At 40.2% G+C, this 21,792-nt stretch overlaps 1 protein-coding gene across 1 annotated transcript; it reads right to left on the reverse strand.

Annotated features, from left to right (window-relative positions):
* Nucleotides 1-1,972: 1,972 nt before the first annotated feature.
* Nucleotides 1,973-19,344, reverse strand: DNAJC25 (DnaJ heat shock protein family (Hsp40) member C25). Its single transcript, XM_007449774.1, has 4 exons — nucleotides 18,950-19,344; nucleotides 6,324-6,476; nucleotides 3,794-4,264; nucleotides 1,973-2,412 (listed from the first exon to the last, which is right to left on the reverse strand). The coding sequence occupies exons 1-4, from the start codon at nucleotides 19,280-19,282 to the stop codon at nucleotides 2,290-2,292; spliced, it is 1,080 nt and encodes a 359-aa protein (XP_007449836.1). The 5' UTR covers nucleotides 19,283-19,344; the 3' UTR covers nucleotides 1,973-2,289.
* Between the last annotated feature and the right edge of the window lie 2,448 nt (nucleotides 19,345-21,792).

The following is a 21,792-nucleotide window of genomic DNA, read 5'->3' on the forward strand; positions in this document are numbered from 1 at the left end:
TGAATTCCAAGCAAGGAGGAAATGGTGATAGCCCTAAAATGAAGCACAAGAGAAATTTTCTAACTATAGTGGGGTTCTGGGATCCCCTACCCAGGATTCTTCTCCAAGTGTTTCTGAAATGGAGAAGCTTTTGGTTCTTTGGTGGGGGATTGGCAGAGTATGGAGATAGTAAAGATACCCAAAATATGTGAACGACACTTGTGACACAACTAATTGCCCTTCCTTTCCTCCAGGATTTTGAAGCATAAAGCCATTTTGTTGAGGGAAGGGGAGAAAAGAATCATAGTCCTTCCGTTAAGGAGAGTCCATTCATCTCACCCATACAATGACCATGATTCCAAAAGACCAACCAAACTTTTACCAAGTGAGCAGGCTGCCAGGAACAATTCCAGAAATGAGACTTCTATATAAAGACAGAAAGAAATACAGCAATCTAGCATATATGCAAAATAATATCCAAAGATACATGGTTTTTATCAGCCAACCTTTATGAATGCTAACATATTCAGTCCTCCTGTTTTTCCTTATCACTAGGTTTTTTTGAAACACAGTTAATCATAAATTTATTTGAAATTTTAACAGAGGGGCAAGAGCCTCCATTTCTTTCTGGTCTGCATAACATATGGTACCCACATCTAATCTTAGGTGATAATGCTGTTGTGTGGCACGGGTGTGGTCACATCTTCACTGGGACAGGGGTTACTGACTGTAACCACAGCACTTTTCAAAGGCATTTACCTATGGTTTAGAGTTGGGCATTTGGGGTTTGAAGCACAGCTTCCTACAATTTAGCACTGTAATTTCTCCACCCTCCCAAAAAAGAATGGATGCATAAAACACTTTCATCTGAAGTTTACAAAAATATAAATATTATATAATTTCAGAATTTTAGAGCTGCAAAAGGCCTTAGTGATAATCTGGTCAAACTCCTCCCCTACTTTTCTAATGAGGAATTGAGGCCTTCACTCACAGGCTAAATAACCCACCTCAGGCCTTTTGCTATATTAGCAAGGATGGAACTCTTCCCTCCTGCATCTCTGTATGTGTCACATATTTGGGCTGGGCTCTTGAAAGGACTAGTTTACTTTGAGTAGAAACAGACTCTGCATAGCTACTATGCTACACTTTTATGCTATGTCTTTTACAGTTATATAATGCAAAAGCAATATGTTAATCTTTGACTTAAAATGTCATACCAACAAACTTGTGATATATTGCAACCGTTTTATTAATATGATGGACTGGGATATGTCTTTTAACAGGAGTATTGATTCACTACCATGAATGTGTTTCGATACTTTGCTGCAGTATCATACTTGATTCAGTCAAATTATGTGTGAATTACTTTCACTTTCACACGTATAAAACATTACATTTCATTGTTTGATAGAACAGCACACAGCCATGCACCTCTTCTTTCTGGTTTATATGCATGTAAATATGCTCACATAAAATGTATTTTTCACCACTCAAGGACTTCATACTATATCAACTTTTCATAATACTATTTCTGCTCTTTTTTTTTTTTAATTGAAGGGGGGTAAAAAAGCAATACTGTGGTACAAAAGACCTTTTTACAAGGTTCTTTCTGGAGAAGTGTTTGAGAATACAGTTATAGTCCTATAATGACTGTAATCAAGATCATCCTACAAGGACATGAAGGTAGATTCACTCTCCTGGAGAGTTTCTGATCTTAGTAAGAATATTATGACTGGGGGGAGATATTATAAAGACAGTCCAGCAGAAGACTCTCCTAGAGAGATATTTTGAACATAAATCAAACCTATAATGACTGTCGACAGTTGAATCATTTTGCTGAAGAAGTCTGTGTCTAGAAAGACACTCAAAAATGTAATTAAATGCTGTTATAATTTTTATGTTTTGTGAAAGTATTAGAGGCCACGAAAGCAGAAAAATGTAGCACTATAACAAAATAAGGAAACACTTTTGAAGAATAAACACTTAACACGTAAAATTTTTAAATGGTATCTAATAAATTTTCAAGTCAAATTTTTTAACCAAACATATAAAATTTTTAAATGGCAACTAATAAATCTTCATGTCAAATCTTTTAACAAAATCCACAAATTGATTATAAAAATTGAACAATCATAAATGTCTTATGTATAAAGTTTGAAGGGAAAGTTTAAATTTCTACATTATACTGTTTAATCAAATACTTGAGGAATTTTAGTTACTGCTGAGGAACAGTCAGTACATTTCTAAAATAATTCAGTTATGAAAATAGTATCACAATTAAGGTTTGGCATAGTAGCATTCCAGCAATCTTCAGTCATCCACAAACATTAACCGTCCAGGCCCTTCATTCTTCATCCACCTCCTATATCTCTTCCATCTAGGGTCATTTGCTAATCTTTTCTTTAGTTCCTCTTCTTGTTCCTGTTTGTAGACCTGTAAGTATAAATAACATAAACTGACTTGACAATCCAAAGAGAAACATCTGTCATTAGCTTTATGGCATGTTTATATTTTTCAAATATAACTTTAGGTAAAAGTTTCCAATGAATGTATGGGTTTGTCTTCTAAAGACCATGCACCTAAGATTACTAAGCAATTAAGCACTTTAATGTTCAATGTTAAATAAAAAAGAATAACTTATGCAAGAACTAGTAATTTTTTTCACTGATTTCTGTAACCTGGAGATACATTCTTTTCCTCCTTGAAATCATATATAAGCTGAGTTTAAAGGGTTTAAACATTTCCTCTCTACGACTAATGTCCAATATTAAAGAGTCAACACTTTATCTTTCTAACATGGTACTCTGTAAATTTAACAGATGACTTTCAGTTTTGTTGATCCTAACCAAGGAACAAAGTGACCTTATAAATACATTTGTCTCCAAATTGAACTTACAACTACTTTTATCTTCAATGATAATTATTGCTTTTTCAAAATATTTTTAAAGTTCCCAAAGAAGGTTAAATAAACCACAGAGGTAAAGAACAAAGAACATCTTTCATTTCTGTAACCTTTCATGTATATCAGTTGAAGCTAAATGGACAAGTTTTCATAACCAATTTCACAGCCATATCAAATTTCAGAAAGAAATTATTTTACTTCCAAATTTCAGGAAGTAACAACTAAAATAACCTCATGTAATACCGTGATAATTCAGCCCAGGATAGCACACTATGACAGACTGAGTTTACTGTATAGTGGGCAGCTTCAACTACTTAAAAGTGAAAACTTATCAAATAATTTAGGAGCTACCATGTTACCTTCCATTTTTATGTTCTTTATAAGTAGGCTGAATATATCTACTTGCCAAATCATTCTGGCAATTCATAGTACAGTTTAACACAACAAATTAGACCATACTTTAAATTTTTAGCATTAGTAAATTAAAGTATTTGAAGTTCATCTTTTGTTTTTTCGTTTTTTTGCAGTATGCGGGCCTCTCGCTGCTGTGGCCTCTCCCGTTGCGGAGCACAGGCTCCAGACGCGCAGGCCCAGTGGCCATGGTTCACGGGCCCAGCCGCTCCGCGGCACGTGGGATCTTCCCGGACCGGGGCACGAACCAGTGTCCCCTGCATTGGCAGGCAGACTCTCAACCACTGCACCACCAGGGAAGCCCTGAAGTTCATCTTTTAAAAAGACATATCATAGGTTAAAAACCCCACTGTTCCACTACTAAATATAGTCATACAGTCAACAAAAGTTAAGATCTTTCTATATTTAACTCTTCGATTTCAGAAATTTGAGCACACTTCTGTGATCCCTTGTCACATACCTAGTTTTAAGTTGGTAAGGAAGGTTACAGTAATTACTCACCTCATAATTCTCCTTTATCCAAAGCTCCCGTTTAAGAAAAGTTTCTTTCTGATGATCTTCTAGACTATCAAACTGAGACTCTGACATCTTCATAGATTTACGTATGATATATAGTCTTTCTTCTTCCCCATATTCTTTGCCTTTGATGTTAAAGTTATAGATCCACCGGCAATACCAGACTATATATGAGCACAGGTGAAAGGGAGCTAAGAGAATTTGAAACAGGAGAAGGTCACGGAACTGGGGTTTCTGATAGCCTCCCTTTATATCTATTTTACTTTTTATAATGTTCTTTATGATGTTCTCCTCCTCGTCACGAATTTCCTCTTTGGACTTTTTGTTTCTGCCCTTCTCTTTGGCTTTTCTCAGCAATCCCTGCTGCTTGGCAATCTCCATGGCTTGGATACGGTACTTGGGCACCGTGGCCAGGTAGCTGATTGCCTTGTTGTAGCTGTTCCACCAGCTGAAAAACTAGAATATTTAACAAAAAAAACTGGGTCATTTTTATTACAAAATTCATCTTGGTGAACACAACCACCCCCCGCCCCCAAAACCTATTCTGATTAAAAACAGGGACCTCAAAAATCTTACTCTGTAAGTTGAAGATACAGTTGATTAATGCCCATGTGGACACGGGATCTCCAGGCCTGATAAGTCAGATAAGCCCTGAGCTGAGCCGAAAAGCCACTGATTCTCCACAGGAGACACCCAGGATCAGAGGATGGATCGTTGGAATCACATCACACCTGTTGATTTCACATCTTTACCATCTGACTCTTCCCTAGATCACAATTAAGAAATCCCTCTTCTATTTTTTTTTTAAGGTTGCAGTCTACTTACTGGAGGAAGAATTGAATGGTAAAACTAGCTGGTGAGGAGTTTCTTTAAAAAAATCCCTGAGGATAGACTCGGGCAACTCTAAACCATCTGCACATACCACAGTAACGCTCATCACATTCTGAACTGAAAGATTCAAATATGTTTGAACTCTTTACTTATTTGGACAGGAAGACATTAAGTCACTTCATAAATATATTCAACCACAAAGGGTTCTATTATCAGAAAAAGTCCTACTCCTCATATAGTACCTCCATACATTTCAGCTATTTTACTGAATAAATACAGCAGTTGTACCAATAATATCCTGAAATATTACAGTAGCAATCTATTAGGAATAGCAAAAAAAAAAAAAAAGTGACTAGGGTATTACATTATCTAAAACAGAAAAGTAAAGTTGCGCTTCCTCTCCCTGTTGAAAAGGCAACACTACAAAAGCTGACACATTTAAAATATACAGCTTTAGGGCTTCCCTGGTGGCGCAGTGGTTGAGAGTACGCCTGCCGATGCAGGGGACACGGGTTCGTGTCCCGGTCCGAGAGGATCCCACATGCCGCGGAGCGGCTGGGCCCGTGAGCCATGGCCGCTGAGCCTGCACATCCGGAGCCTGTGCTCCGCAATGGGAGAGGCCACAGCGGTGAGAGGCCCGTGTACCAAACTATATATATATATATATATATATATATATATATATATACAGCTTTAGTTTTCAATTGGAATTCTTTTGTCATATCGATTGAATTTCATTTCTGGGAATTAAACTGGAGAAGTAATTCTGAAACTAGCAAATTGCTTCATTCTAGTCACTTGACTTTCTTTTTTCTTCTAGAGGAGGATATGATAGGTGCGGTTAGTTGAGGAATAATAGTAGGGAAAACTCATTTCAGGCTAAACTTGTATTTCTGTGATATTTTAAAACAACATAAAAAGTTACTGTAGCACTTTTAGTCCATTTCAGTGGTTCTCGTACTGAGCAGGAGTGCCCTTAGCCGTCATGTGGAAATGTGTGAGACATTTTTGTTTGTTACAATGATGGCAAGCTCTACACTCCTGGCATTTGGCAGGTAGGTGCCAGGACTTGTTAGGCCATATTAAGGAGTTTGGAATTTCCCCCAAGTTTAATGGGAAATCATTGAAAAGTCCTATGAAGGTAGTTTGGTCCTCAAACAATGCGGGGGTGGGGGGCACCACCCTGTGCAGAGTCTGAGTGCAGCGTATGGCTGGCCGTCCGTATGCATGGCTCCTCCCTATCCTCTGATTCAGCCAACCTCAGAAGGTGCACTGCTGCGGGTCGGCACTGCAGTTAGTGAAAAGAATCCGTGTGTAAGTGGACCACTGCAGTTCCAACCCATGTTGTTCAAGGGTCACCTGTAAATGATATGGTCTAGTTGGCATTCACTCTGGCTGTTATATGGAAAATACTCTAGAGGGGGAAACGAGAAAAAGATCTGACTTTTTTGTTTGTTTGGTTTTGACAGTTATATAATGACATTCACGATTTCTTAGATTGCCTGCCAACAAAGATTCCAATGTTATCAGTTGGTTAAATAAATATTTTTCTAATATAAAAAATTAATCTCACCTGGAAGTAAAATGCTACAAAAAGGTACTTCTAGTTCAGTTTTAACAACTAGCACTAGCCAATGTGCACTCCTGCACATGCACGTAGATACACACATCCATCAATACACACCTGAAACACTGAAATAGCACACACACTGACCAAGATCACAACTCTCACATCCACTTTAGGGGCTAAGCGCCTGCTGTAGTAGTGGTAGTAATGGCTGTAGTACTCTTCTGGGTGATCCAGCATGTAATCATAATCTTTTCGAGTTTCTTCATCCTGTAAAATAACAAGATATCCAGTTTCATAGGACAGCTCATAAAATGGTCTTAGTTAATAATCTGTTAAAGTCAAATCTAGAATTTTGTAATTATGTAATCAATCTGAATAAAAGAACAAACTGTTAAAATCAAAAAATTTCCCATAATTCCTCAAAGGGACACACAAATTTGTTTCCAGAACTTTAGTACTAGGTATAAGGCATAATAAAAAAAAATGTCCTCAAATTCTTGAGGAGTATTAGTCCTCCTGGAAAAAATAAAAACACTTCAGTAGCAATGAACCATGCCTTTTTAGCCACTGCTGTGGTGCTAATAAGGATGTCGCCGTGTTCTTATAATTTAAGAGCATGTTGACACCTACTCTCAGTAACTGTTGATAGAAAAAAAGAATGTTTATCTCTGTTGTATATATTCACAATCATTTCCCAACCTTGTATAGAAGGTTTCTTTTGAAAGCAATGATTAAAACAACAAAAAAGTAGACAAAACCAGTCTATGCCCTCAAAATTGAATTATGCGCATCCCAAGGAAACATTTGAGACATCAATGCAGTATAATGGTCAAAGTCTAGCTTTGTGATATCAGGCAAAAATTTTAGCCTCTCTGAGCCTCTCTTCTTCACTTGTAAATTAGAGATATTAATAGCTGCCCTACTAATTTTACAGGGTTATTTTGTATATCAGATGACATACAGTATACAAAAACAGGTTAAAAATATGTAGTATTCACTATTATAACACATTTTCACAGCCCAGTTCATAAATAAGGTAATATATAGCTCTTTCTTAATCATGCAAACATGTTGAAAAAATTATAGCATTCTGAAATGCTGCTCAAATGGTCACAAATAAAGCATTTCTCAAAACCTTCTCTAATTTTAATCAGTTTCTAAAAGGTATAAATGCCAATCTTTTACTGAGCTACATAGGTTGAAAAGCTACCACACTAGGTTATGATTTGCTTTTTTTTTTTTTTAATCCCACAGGAAACCTATTTTTCAGCTTGTCTTGTTTCCAGAAAATGTTAAAGACTAAAACTACAGCAAATTCTTTACTCTCTATAAGTGAATACAACATAAACCATTATGAAAAAATATCTTTCTTTAACCTAGATGACTTCTTTCTATGATAAATTAATTATTCAACATTCATAAAGTTGCAGATTATTAGCTAAACATTTCAAAATCTGCACTTAGTGCTTTGTTACCACAGAGGCACTGGGGTCTGTTCAGGGCCTCCTCCCGAGTCCTCCAATATGCTGTTTCTTAGATTTAAAATAAGAAGTTTGCTAATGATAAATCTTTCCTGTACCCATTTATATCATTATATATTTTCTATTAAGAATTCTGAATTTGAATGAGCACATTCTCAGTAACAGTTGTTTTTCTTTTAATAAATTTATTTATTTTTAATTTATTTTAATTTTATTTTTGGCTTCGTTGGGTCTTTGTTGCTGCGTGCAGGCTTTCTCTAGTTATGGTGAGTGGGCTTTCTCTAGTTATGGCGAGCAGGGGCTACTCTTCGTTGCGGTGCACAGGCTTCCCTTCGCAGTGGCTTCTCTTGTTGCAGAGCACAGGCTCTCGGTGCGCGGGCTTCGGTAGTTGTGGCTCACAGGCTCAGTAGTTGTGGCACACAGGCTTAGTTGCTCCGCGGCATGTGGGATATTCCCAGACCAGGGCTCGAACCCGTGTCCCCTGCATTGACAGGCGGATTCTTAACCACTGTGCCACCAGGGAAGCCCTCAGTAACAGTTCTTACGCTCATTACATTCAAAATATTTTTTACCTCTGACTAGAATTTGAAGCTAGATGTAGTAGTATCTAGTATAATTAGATGTAAATATATTTAAAGTCTATTCCATGGCACTGTATGGAGGGCCAATATGCGAATCATCTGTTCTATAAGGAAAGCTGAGCTCAGGCTGATATTATTTTCAAATTCACTCCTTGTATGTTCTCTTCCATTAGAAAAGATTTTCTCGGGAGTTCCCTGGTGGCCTACTGGTTAGGATTCCAGCCTTTCACTGCCGTGGCCTGGGTTCAATCCCTGGTAGGGGAACTGAGATCCCGCAAGCTGCGTGCCACACGCTTCAACTGTCAGTCCATTATTCCTCCTATAAGCCATCATCATATTCTAGAGTTTCTAACCGAAAGAGGGTAAAACGTTACAGGTCATACAGATAGCTCTGAAGACTAAAGCCTATGTCCCTTGATGTATTTCATTCTGAGTACTTCAAGACATCCTTTGAGAATTTTTCCATTCTCCCTCCATTTTTTTGCCCTTTTGGCGAATTTTATAGATATGCTCTGCTTCTGGCCTGAATTCGTTGCCTTTTAAACTCAGCCTCCCAATCTTGGCAGATGCTTTTTGAAATGTATTTCTTCAAACACGATTCTTCTCCTTGCTCCAACTAGATTACAAGTAGTTTTGAAACTAACTGCCCCCCTGAGATGAGATTCCTACAGTCCTCCAGCATCACTATCTCTGCACAGTCCATTCCCATCTGACTGTCTGTACTCCTCCTGGTTGAAGTATACAGCAAGATCTGTGAGTGTCACTGAAATCTGCTCTGTGAATGTCATGTGTCTAGTGGCTATTCTCGTTTGTTCTCTTATCTTAGTGAAGGTCACAGTCCACAGAATGCAGATATCCTTCTTCAAGCTTTTCACCCATATCTTCCCCCCGAGTCACCATCTTCTCACTGGTCCCTAGATTTGTGACAGAGCTTCATTTAACAGGATGGTCAGCTAATGCTCCAGTACCAGCAACTCCAAAATTTATACCTTATGTCTAGCCTCTCTACTGTAACCAGAGCCTGTAGGGTCTATTCAGGGCCCTCTATAATGAGTCCTCAAACTACCTCATCCCTGTAAAAGGTTTCAGGGTCAAGTCTGACTTCTCTTAGAATGGTTTTCTTTTCCTTGGGGCCACCATAATTTCATGACCCTGTTTTGGTCATGATTAGAGAGACAAGAAGGTCTGCGATCTCCTTGTTACAGCGTTTATTCAGCCACAATCTTCTTTCTTTAATGTGTTTAAAGCTTTCTCTCCAGAATGAAGAAAATGGATTTTAGGCTGAGGCATGCATAATACACTTTACAAGGTTGTTCGAGGTTGGCACAAATTGAAGAGTTAGGGATTCTCAACAATCTAAGTCAAAGTCCTACTCTTCAGTAGCCTACTAAGTTTAGAATCAACCTAATAAGAACACAGGATACCAGGAATATTAGCAAAAAAGAAAAGACAGACTGGGACCCCATTAGAGAGTTTCACGTACATTCTTACATATTTTTACCATATATTTATTTTTAATACCATATATTTATTTTTTTTCCTACCCATCTTGGGACTAAAGTAGCCTCACAGTTTTTTTGTTTGTTCTGTCCAATGCTTCCCAGTGTCTAGTAAGGTAAGTTCAATTTTCCTTGTCATACAACAAGGCCTCCATAACTGACCCAAACTTACCTACTTAAGAAACATCTTATCACTCTCCCTTCTTTTGCCCATAGCAAACATTCAGATAGCAATTTCTGGAATTTGGTGTGTTCTTCAAGTACAGCATGCTCTTTTATATCTATGACTGAACAGATAATTCACTTTAACTCAAATGCCCGTGCCTTTCTTCCAACCTCATGCGCTCCAATTAATCCTTTAGAACATAAACATTAGTAGACAGATTTAGATCACTCTTATTATACTTATTACCTATTTATTATAGCACTTATCACATTGTAATCATCAGTTTTTTTCTTTTCCTTGAATGAGAACTTCAGAAGGCAGGTAGGGTGATTCCTTAATCTCTGTATATCCACGGCCTAGCACAGTGCCTGGCATTCAATAAATATCATTTCAAAACCGAATGAAATTTTGTAAAGGCTCTCCCTCACTCTAGACATCTCTCCAGCCACACAGGTCTCCATCTCACCAGGAAGGCGAGACGGGTGATTAGGCCACAAAAACTTGGGCTTGGCAGAAATGACTGCTTGATTTCATAGCTTATGAAGATATGCTAATGTGGCTAAAATAGCTTAAACCTTAAAACAGTGTAATATCTTACCTTTCAATAAGGTAGTACTTTTTCTTTCAGCAATTTTGTGGATCTTAAGGTCCCAGGGTCAGGAGATTCCAACTTCTTTCCAAAACCAAAACCTTTATACTTGTTTCTTCCTCCTCTCTGTCCTGAGCCTTGACAAGCAGGGCAATAAGCTCTTTGTTTCTAATCTCTACAGGAAAAAATGGTGCTTCTGCTGGTGTCCACTCCACTCCCAATCCTCTTGGGCATATGCAGGAGGACTGGAACATAACCACCAATATCTAGATCAAAAGTGAACAAGAGGAAACCCACAAGCAAAGAAAGCACTGAATCCTTCCTTCTCTTATGAAAATGATCATTCCCCCCTCCCCAGAGGCAAAAATATATTATGTTCTTGTCCTTGAAAGAAATAATGAATTGTTCGATTTCAATAAACATAAATTGCAATAATTAGATATTGCAGCCAGGTTCACATTAAAAATCTTCGATTATACAAATAATAGAAACCATTTAGAATGGCAAAGGCCAAGAATCAATAATATATGAAAATATAGTAATAGTTTGTTCATTCTTAAATATATATAGTAATCCTGTTTTTAAGAGAAATACACATACAAATGATCCTTTAAAAAAATAACATCTGTTCCCCTAAATTTTTTTCCAGGCCATTACACCCTACTAAAGAGGAAGAAAGTTAACTGCTCTGAGTTTTCATTTCTCTTCCTGTTCCCTACCCACCAGCCACTCGTGCAACTACCTTCTACGTCTTCTCTTCTCAGTCTACATGTGGTCATAGCAACTTCCATCATTTGCAGTATCACCTATATATCATATACGAGTGACACTCAGATCTCTTTTCCCTGCTCCTACTATTTTCAGATACCTCCTGAACATTTCCTAAATATAACATAAATATCTCAAATTCAACATGCTCAAAACCCAAATCTGCTCCTGTGTCTCAGTTAATGGTATCGCCATCTACTTGGTTACCTGAGCTTTAAAAAACCTTAGTTATTTTCAGTTCAGAAAATAGTTATGCAGGGCCTTAAGCCATGTGCTGAGCACAAAGGAGGATAAAAAAACAAATAAATTAAGGACCTAGCCTCAATAACTCTCCCATCTACAAGAAGAATCTAGCAAGCAAGAAGAGCACAATTCAATGTACTAAGGACTAACTGTGCATTAAAGCAAGTAAGATGTGGTAAAATTTGTTCCAGGCAAGGGGAACAGCAAGTGTTAAGGTACAGAAGCATCAGTGTATAGAACAGATTCAGTGAAGCTTAAGCACTGGGGAAGTTTAGGGAAGAAAGGAGTAGTAAATGTGGCCAGGAAGACAGGTTTGGATAAGAACCACAGGGGATCTTATATGCCATGCTGAAGTGTTAGGGTGTTACTGTCTGTGCTATTCAAACATAAAATGTTTTCAAGTATGAGAAAAATAAATACTATTGAGTAGAAGTATATATTTCTGGACGATAACTCTGATAGTATTGGAAAGAAAGGAATGAGGGAGAAACAGATTTTAGAGACTAAGAAGTAGAATAGGACTTAGTGATTAAAGGGGTACAGGAATCAATCATGTTGAGCATGATAGTGATGTTTCTAATTATAGTCACTGTGTGAACCACGTTATTCTAAGAATAAAGGAAGAGGACAGCAAGTGTGGAGAAGATGTAGGGGAAAATTGTGGAAGATTTTGAAATGGGGAGGAAAGAAAATTACTGGACAGCTTTTCAATGCCTGGAGCCTCCTATTCCTGTAGGAGGGGTGTGCCTTTCTTTGTCTTTAAAAAGTCTATTTTAACTTTGTAGAGAAAGAAGTAACTTGTGGAAAACTGGAAGTAATGCAAATAATTCTCATTCACAAAAAGATTGTTACCAGTGGAATTAAGGCAACTGATAACTGCCTTGTCATATTGACCAGTATTACAGGCATTTCAGCACTCCTTGCTTGACTGTAAACTGTGTGGCACTTTTTCTCTTTTGAACGAGTTTTAATATCTTACTGGTTCACTCATTAATTAATGAGTTAAATAAAACCTTTGACACATGTTCATTTTGTATTTGTACAAGAGTCAACCTCTTTTAAAATTTATGCTTTAACAAAGAAAACAGGATTATTTTCATGTATAATTTTGGGTACCTGTGCTACAAATGAGAGACAATTGAAAAATATGAACCTAGAGAATACACGGATTTCAGGGTTGTCAAGGATGTAGTTGAGTTTCATCAGGATGAGCTTAGAAAATAAAAAGAAGAGTACCCAAAGGACAGGATCCTAAGGAAATGCAATGTTTACGGTGAAGGCAGAGGAAAAGAAATACAGACTAAAAGAAATGGCTAGAAAGCTTGGAGAAAGGGGAGAGAATTACATGAAGGGAGTCAAGGGAGAACAGCTTAAAAAACTACGTGGTCAACATCAAATGCCACAAATAGTTCCAAAAGGAGATCTCATGCTTAGAGCATCACTCTTCATCTTAGGAAGAACAGCTCCAGATCGTGTGCTGATGCACATGTCAGTCTATGACAGTTTAAATGAAAGGGGGACGAGGAAGTAAGGATAGCCAACAATGAAGAAAGAAGAAAAATGTGACCGTAGCTTTAAAAGAAGCAAAATTAAGGAATGAGAAATTAACCAAATAAGAGATTCTTAAGTTACCAGAGAGGAATGATGAGATTCCAGAAGACTAAGATGGAAATAAAATGAATTCAGCCAAGAATACCTTCCTGCCTTCCCCCAACCCATCTTCCATATTGTTCCCAGAACGAACTTTCTGAAACAAACATCAGATTGTGTTACTTATGCACTTTAAAACCTCTGGTAACTCTTCAATACATAAGGTTCACATGCCTGAACACAGCTTAAAGGGTCGATCCCAAACTATTTCCAGTCTCCTGAAACATTCTCCCTACCATGCACCTGACAGGCTTCTAACCTAGAAACAGTAAATCCCCTACAGTCTCTAAAAATACAGTAAGGGTCTTTGTGCTGTGACTATCTCAAAATATTCTGTTTACCCATGATAAGTTTGCACAAGCAAAATTAAAACGTCAAGTGCTTAGTTTCTGGCTAGAATTATATCAACTCAGTAGTTTTTGTGTTACGCAGAAAAGCTCTGATGGGTTGTTGATACCATCATGTGTCAGGTAGTCACAGCACTAGATTTAAACACATCTGGTGTATGATCAATCTTGGCCATAAGTAGGGAATAACAGGTGAAATTTTAAGGGATGAGTAAAAAATAAACAACACTTATGGGTTCACAGCAGAAATAGCAAATGTGGCACATAAGGTACCACACCCTTCTTCTGGGCCCATGGGAGAACAGTTTAACATGTCATCTTTTCCACTAAACCCAGACAAGGCCCCCAAATTTACAAGTGTTACATGGAGTCGAGGCCAATTACAGTTGGCATGTGAAATGAAAATTATCTGCCATCAAGCTTACTTAACCTGGCTGTTTATCAGCCTCACAACTGTAATAGAAATTTACATCATTTCTATTAGTTTTATGAATACCCAGTTATTATGAATGACTGATTAAACTCTGGATCAATGCTGGAAAAGGAAAATAGTAATACCAATAAGTGCAGTTAATTTTTTTCCTCCAAAACGAAAGAGTCCCTGGGAAAAGCATAATAAAAGTGATCCTACATCTCATTCCTGGAACTAGCCTTGCACACTCATGACTCCATGTTTTCGTGGATCAAGACTTTTCTCTACCAGAAATGTCTCCACAGTCCACCTTGGTGACTGTTCCAGATCCAGATCAGAGAGTACATTCTTCTCCAATCGCCTGAGAAGAAATAATTGTGTTCTCTCAGTGCTGCAATATAATCTACACGTTTTTATTATATAACTTAGATAAATAATAATCAAACAATAAGTATCTGTATCCTTCTTCTATTGAAAGCTTAAAGGCAGGAACTGTGCCTTTTTCACTGTTATGGTCTCCTCCCCCAGCACCTATGTCAGTACCAGTGAGAGAAAGGGTCAAGCGAATATACAAAGGGAGAACAATAAACAGTAACCATAACAGGGCAGGAAGTTCATAATCCCCTTTCTGTCAAATCATTCTTAAGTGCTAAAGCCCTGCCACATCAACCAAACTGGCACAAAGAAACTGACGTGTTCCTGTGACTTCCCTGCCAAGACAAGGCTGGAGGAGCAGAAGGCTCTCTCTGCACATCCCTTCAATTTATCAGATAACCTGCACGCCAGTAATACCTCCAAGACCTTTTCTATGTTCTTCTCTCATGATCTTGCAAAATGCTGTCAAACTCTACCATTTTCTACCAATTACAGTTTTTCTAAGTGCGTCCTTACCACCTATTCCCTCATCTGCTTATTTCTATGCCATCCTTCTCATTTTATCTAATTCACCCAGTTTGTATCTATATCAAAAATAATTAATGTTCTCAAAAACCTTGAGAAAATAATTTCTCCTTAAAAACAGAAGTATAATTTTTCTCTCATGCAGGAATTTTTCATTCATACCCATCCAATCTACTTTATCTGTACCACTCTTTAAAACTACAATTAATTTGGGGTAAAATGCCAAAGTAGGCTTCACATAACAATGTCAAAACGCCAGAAATCCACTTTCGATTTCCATCCTATCTGAATCTATCTCCAGATAGGAGTTTTTATTTTACAAGCATTCATTATCTATGTGCCAGACACTGTGCTAGGTGCCATGGATATACATGCAAAAATGAAGTTTAGTGCAGAGGGCAGAAGGGCTACTCAGGATTTACAGTGCAGTGTGATAAGTGCTATATCCACATAAAAAGATCCAATGTTGACACAGCGACTGAGAGTCTGTTTACTTAACTTCCAAAGTCCATGTGTCCCTGAATCCCCAGTAGTCAAATACACTAAATAGTTATTTCACCGTCTTAACTCATATTATGAAACAAATATAAAGCAGTGTGTGAAATCATAATGGTTTCAAGTCCTGCTGAGATCTAGAGGTTTAAGTTATTTGAGAACATGAACTAAGCATGACTTGGTAAAAGCATCTGACAAGTCCCTTTGCCTTCCATTATTACCCATCCTTCTTTTTCTGGTTTTTCTCAATCTCTCTATTCACAGGTAGAATCTCTGTTGCTATGAAAACAAAGACCAACTGTGATAATATCTCCTTGTCTGACCAACTGCATTTAAATCATGTTAGTATCCTTATTTTTTAACAATTTCCATCTAAAAAAACTCTCTCAAAGAGGCATTTATTTAACCAAGACAACTTCAGAGTCATAAATCCACTATATCTTACACAAATATAATTCTCATTTTGGTTATTCAGAGATGCTTGGTTGTTATAAGTTTTGATGGAACACCATTGTAAGATTATGAGGATATAATATAGCTTTTTATATCATACATGTTAAAAATGCTAAGAGACTTGAACAGACCAAGAATAAGAAATTAAGAAGGTTATCAAAAAATTATGGGGAGAGAAAAAAGGCTCCTGGCTCCAGTGAATTTACAACTAATTTATTTCAGCTTTCACAAAAGAAGCAATTTCTGTTAGATACACTGTTCCAGAGATGGAATCTCCCTGGGCATTCTACAAAGCAAATATAGAATCAACTTTTTTTTTTTTTTTTTTTTTTTTGCGGTATGCGGGCCTCTCACTGTTGTGGCCTCTCCCATTGCGAAGCACAGGCTCGACGCGCAGGCTCAGCGGCCATGGCTCATGGGCCCAGCCGCTCCGCGGCATGTAGGATCCTCCCGGACCGGGGCACGAACCCGTGTCCCCTGCATCGGCAGGCGGACTCCCAACCACTGCGCCACCAGGGAAGCCCCTAGAATCAACTTTTCCCTCCATATGCCAGCAATAACTGAACATGGCTGTGAAGGAGGACACAGTCTTCCCAAGGCCCTCCCTCCTTTTCATCTCTCACAGGGTTTATTGCTATTCTTTATGGAGAAATATATAGTGTATAACAGAAAGAGCAAATAGAAATGAAATGCGGTCCCAGGTCTGCAGTTGCTGCCCCCATGAGATAATATATGGAATTTCAGGTAGGTTTCTGCGGCTTGTCTTCATTCCAGAGCCACTGGAACTTATCAGCTTCTCCCACTATTCTATCTGACCTGCTCGTAGTAAAGGCCAGGTGGACCTCTTATCCCTCACAAGCCCTCTTTCCAGCCTGTGGATATAATCCAAGCAAAACAGTGGTTGCATCCCTGTTGCCTCAAAGGGATGACCCCAGTTGATCAGATCTCAAATGATATCTTCTGGCAACCTTCTCACAATTCTCCATTATGACAGCAATAAAATCAGGCCACGCTGTTAGTTTTTAATAACTTCTTCCACACATGGCAAGTCAAAGTCCTCTTCCTTATTCCAGGAGAGAGCATCTTCAATGAAGTTTTTTTAAAAGTTTCTGAAGGTGTTCCACTTGGAAGTGGAACCCCTATCTATCTCTATAACTTTAACATGGGAGTTTTCATAGAGCCCAACTAAGTCTGATTTCCATGGGTCCAAACCAAGCCCAGACACCCCTTTTCTCTCACAGATAATTTCCGTTCTCCTGCAGTAATAATGAGTGGGGTTGGGGAAGCTATAGAACACTCTCTCCCACCCTCCATCAGTGCAACTACAATTCTAGTTTCCTGTTTGGAGGCATTTGCAGCTACCGCAAACCCGTCCCAATCAAGAGTAAGTGTTACTTTCTCCAGACATACTAGTTTTTAACTGCCTCAAAGTTCCTTGTTCTTGAGTGGACACATTATTTTACTGAGCTTTTTATTAGCTGACAAATCAGTGCTAAACTCGTAGCAGCATTTAGAGGCAACCATTACAGCCAGATCAGCCTCTGAATTTGTCTCTTCGAGAAAATGGCAAGAATATTTAGAGTCCTGGGATTCCTCCCAGCCAGATTTTCTATAGTCTCTATTCCTTGGCACTTTTTTTCAAAGTTCTTACTATCATGCTCACCATTTTCATGCCAAATCTCCCCATCTCCAACCCCAGCAGAAGGGAACAGTCGCCGCTGTTTCTGCTGCCTCTCTTCTGGAAGTTCTCCACCTGCCCAGTGCTCCCTCTCGTGCCACGAGGGCTTTGGAGGACCAGTGGCAGGCCTCCTGGATGCCTGTCTGGACCACTGTCTTTCCTCACTGCAGAAAAGCAGACTGGAGCTTCACATGCTGGGCTGCCTTGAATGAAGTTCTTTCCCATCTTTCTGAAGTCTTTGCTCAATCACTCTCTATCCCAAATAATAGACAACGAAGCCCTCTGGCCTCAGCACTTTCCCAAACCCCCCATTCCTCAGTTAACTGCCAATAAAAATTACAATCTCACCAATGCTGGTGAGAATTTAGTGAATTTAATGACTCCATATTATCCAAACTGCTCTGGAAAGTAAGCCATTAACTCCTTGACTCAGTATTTTCAGCTCTGGAAATCTAACCTGGAAAAATAATCCATGGTTAAATTATAGCATACCCACTCAAGTAGTCACTAAAAGCAGACTATACAGCAACATGGAAAACTCTGCCTCAAAAAGAAAAGAAAAAAAAAAAAAAGCTAGAAAAAAGTACCCTACAACTGCTGTTGCATTAGCATGATGGGGCCCTTGAAGCAGTAACACTTCCACCAAATATGTTTTCTACTTAGTGATTTCTTATGGTTTGCTTTTCCCAGCAGTAGAAGAAAACAGGATCAGTCTAAATCTCCCCATCCCCACAAGACTCAATAAAACCTTTGGCAAATGACTACACATATACTCACAAAATATTTCCTACTAGAAATTCTCAGTCTTGAAACCCAAGTCATTAAGCACCTATTTGCAGGTCCTGTATAGGGGGTTTCTCATTCATCATTTAACCTCATAACAACCCGTGGAGCAGGCATCATGGCCTTAATTGTGCCTATGAAGAAACAGGTACTCTGACCTATTAAGTCACTATCCAAGGTCATACAGGGGTGTTCAGAGCCGGAGTCAAACATCCGGTGTTCTTCTTAGTATTTTTCTACATCCTTAAACCCAAGCTAAATGTCACAATTAATACCATCCCCAGAAACCAAGTTTCTGTCAACTCAAATTCGGGCGATCTCACTGTCACTGGAGCCCTTTCCTGTGTTCTATCACAGATCTTGGTAATAATAATCACCCTGCTTTCCGAGAGTGAGCTGCACGTTATTAAAACATTTTCACTAAATCGTAAGAAGCCCAAAGCTTTGCATAAAAAAGACTGTAACAAAAAGGAGGGGGCTGGCTGTCCTCCAAGACCGAGGGGGTTCCCATCTTTGTCAGTGGCCCGTATGCGCTCTCTCACGTGGGGAAGCGCGAGCATCCTAAGGGTGGTGGCGGTGGTCGCGCCCGGCGCCGGAGTCACAGGGAGCCTCGCTCCACGGGCCAGGGGCCGAAGAGGCCACGCCGCGCGCTTCGCCAGCGGGTCCTCGCAGCCCATCCGCGCCCCCAGTCTTACCTTAAGAGTCTCGTAGGCGGTGGCCACCAGCAGGAAGGCCTCCTCAGCGCTCTGCGGCGTCCGTCCGGGGCCCTCGTCGCCGGGCTCGGGCCGGTAGCGGTCGGGGTGGTAGCGCCGAGCCAGCTGGCGGTAGGCCCGCGCGATCTCCGCCTTGCCCGCCGTGCGGCTCACCCCCAGCACCTCGTAGCAGTCCCGCGTGCCGCAGTAGAGCCCTTCCACCAGGGCCGCCGCGGGCCGCGGCAGCAGCACCGCCAGCAGCAGGGGCGGCAGCAGCACCAACCAGCGCCGGCCGGTAGCGCCGGCTTCCCGGCGCGGAGCGATCGGCGTCGCCATCCCGGCTGGGCCACGGCTCCACTAGCCCAGCCGCACCCCGGCACTCCACCGCGCGCCCAGCTGGGCTGCTGGACCCAGATCCACGTCAGCACGCGGCGCCTCCGCGCAGGCGCACCGGGCGCGGCTGCTTCAACCACTTCCGTCACGACCGTTGCTAGGGGAGCAGCAGGACGCCTCAGCCTCCCGGCTGCTTCCGCTAGTCTGTGAACGCGTTCCTAGTCCCAGCGGCCAGAGGATTTGTCCTCAGGTGGACGGACCTAAAGGATGTCTCTGTGTATGAGGTGCACTTAACCAGTGTATGCAGAGTGCTTTACTGTCCACAGTGCCCTTCCCAGGCAATCTTTTAGGCATCATGACTTCGTTTGCTGCCATTGGTAGGTAGTCTGGCTCTCTTGCCCTCTGGTTATCAGCCTCAAGATGTGTGCCCAGGGTTTTAAAGCTGGGTCTCAGCCCCGACTCCGTCTCACTAACTCCATTCTCCCTTTCCAAAAGGAAGTTTAACTTAGAGATTCTAGGTGCTCTCTGCCTTAAAGTTCATGGCCATCTAGTTCCGGGTTTCTTAGCCTCTGTACTATTGACATTTGGCCTGGATAATTATTTTCCTTGTAGGGACTGTCCTATGCATTGTACGATGTTTAACAGCATCTCTGGCCTCTACACACTAGATGCCAGTAGTACCACCACCTCAATCGTGACAATCAAAAATGTATCCACGTATTCTCAAATGTGTTCTGGGGGTACGGCTGCCAGAAAAGATGCAGGTCGCTCAGTTAAATCTGAATTTCAGAAAAACATTTTTTTAGTATATTATGTCCAAAATATTGCATGGGACTCTATAGCAACATGAAGAACTTTACCTCAAAAAAAGTTGTTTCTATCATTCACTCAGTAAATATTTCTTGAGTCTTTACTATGAACTAGACACTGTTGTAGGCTCTGAGGACATAGTGGTGAGCAAGGTAGACAAGGTTCTTAATCTCAAGGAGCATATATTCTCGTGGAGGATGACAGACAATAAACAAGCAAATAAACTTTAAGAAAAAATAAATTCTTTTAAGAAAATGGAACAAAATAAAGTTAAAAATATAGTATGGGGCTTCCCTGGTGGCGCAGTGGTTGAGAGTCCGCCTGCCGATGCAGCGGACACGGGTTCGTGCCCCGGTCTGGGAAGATCCCACATGCCGCGGAGCGGCTGGGCCCGTGAGCCATGGCCGCTGGGCCTGCGCGTCCGGAGCCTGTGCTCCGCAACGGGAGAGGCCACAGCAGTGAGAGGCCCGCGTACCACAAAATATATATATATATAGTATGATATAGCATATATCATACTATGTATGTGTACGTATATTATATACACATATATGTATATTATATATATAGGCTAGAGAGAGAACAGAATTAATGCAAACACATAGGAGAGTTGCCAAACTTGAAATTATCAGAGTCAAGGACAAGTGTTAGGGTCATTGACTAATTATTCTAGGAGGAATTAACATCTAAACTGACTTTAAAGGAAAAATAGAGGATAATTTGAGGGGTGGGAATAAGGGAGAAGTTTGGGGATAAGGGAGTGGTGACGTAAGTGTCAAGAAGAGAAAAAGAGTAAAGGAAAAAAACGTGATTTTTTTTTTAAAGGGCAAGTTTATTTTCCCAGTCGTAGGCATATTGCTAATTATACCATCTCCATCTCCCCCTTCCCTCTAGCCACTCCTTCCCCTGTGGTTCATATCCCAACCTGAACTTTAAAGGTTCTTTTTTTGTTTGTTTGTTTGTTTTGGCTTTTTTTGTTTTGTTTTGGTTTGGTTTTTTGGCCTGCAGTGTAGCATGTGGGATCTTAGTTCCCTGACCAGGGATTGAACCAGTGCCCTGGTGGAACCCTGCAGTGGAAGCGCAGAGTCTTAACCACTGGACTGCCAGGGAAGTCCCACGTGAAGCTTTTCAAGAAATAAAAGACAACCCAGGGCTTCCCTGGTGGCATAGTGGTTGAGAGTCCGCCTGCCGATGCAGGGGACACGGGTTCGTGCCCCGGTCCGGGAAGATCCCACATGCCGTGGAGCGGCTGGGCCCGTGAGCCATGGCCGCTGAGCCTGCGCAACGGGAGAGGCCACAACAGTGAGAGGCATGCGTACGGCAAAAAAAAAAAAAAAAAAAAAAGACAACCCATATGGCTGGGATGGAGGTGGGGCTGGGGGATGAGGAGTGGAGGGGATGAAACTGGAAAAAGCCAGATTATGAGGGATCATTTTGTTCCATGTTGAAGAAATTGCTATTTATCCTAAGAGCAATGGAGAGCCAGTGTAGAGTTTTTAAGTAATAAAGTGACACCTTAAGATTTGCATTTCAGAACAATTACTCTACCTGAGAAAACGAGCTGGGAGATATCAGGAAGACCGTTAGGAGACAGTTATAAGAGTCCAAGTAAGAGATGCTACAGGCGTGTTTCAAGGTAGTAGCACTGAGAATGGAGAAAAGTTGAGACGCATTTATGAAGCAGAATGGGCAGTATTTAATCA

Source organism: Lipotes vexillifer, unplaced genomic scaffold (assembly GCF_000442215.2).
Source record: "Lipotes vexillifer unplaced genomic scaffold, Lipotes_vexillifer_v1.1 scaffold230, whole genome shotgun sequence".
NCBI lineage: Eukaryota > Metazoa > Chordata > Mammalia > Artiodactyla > Lipotidae > Lipotes > Lipotes vexillifer.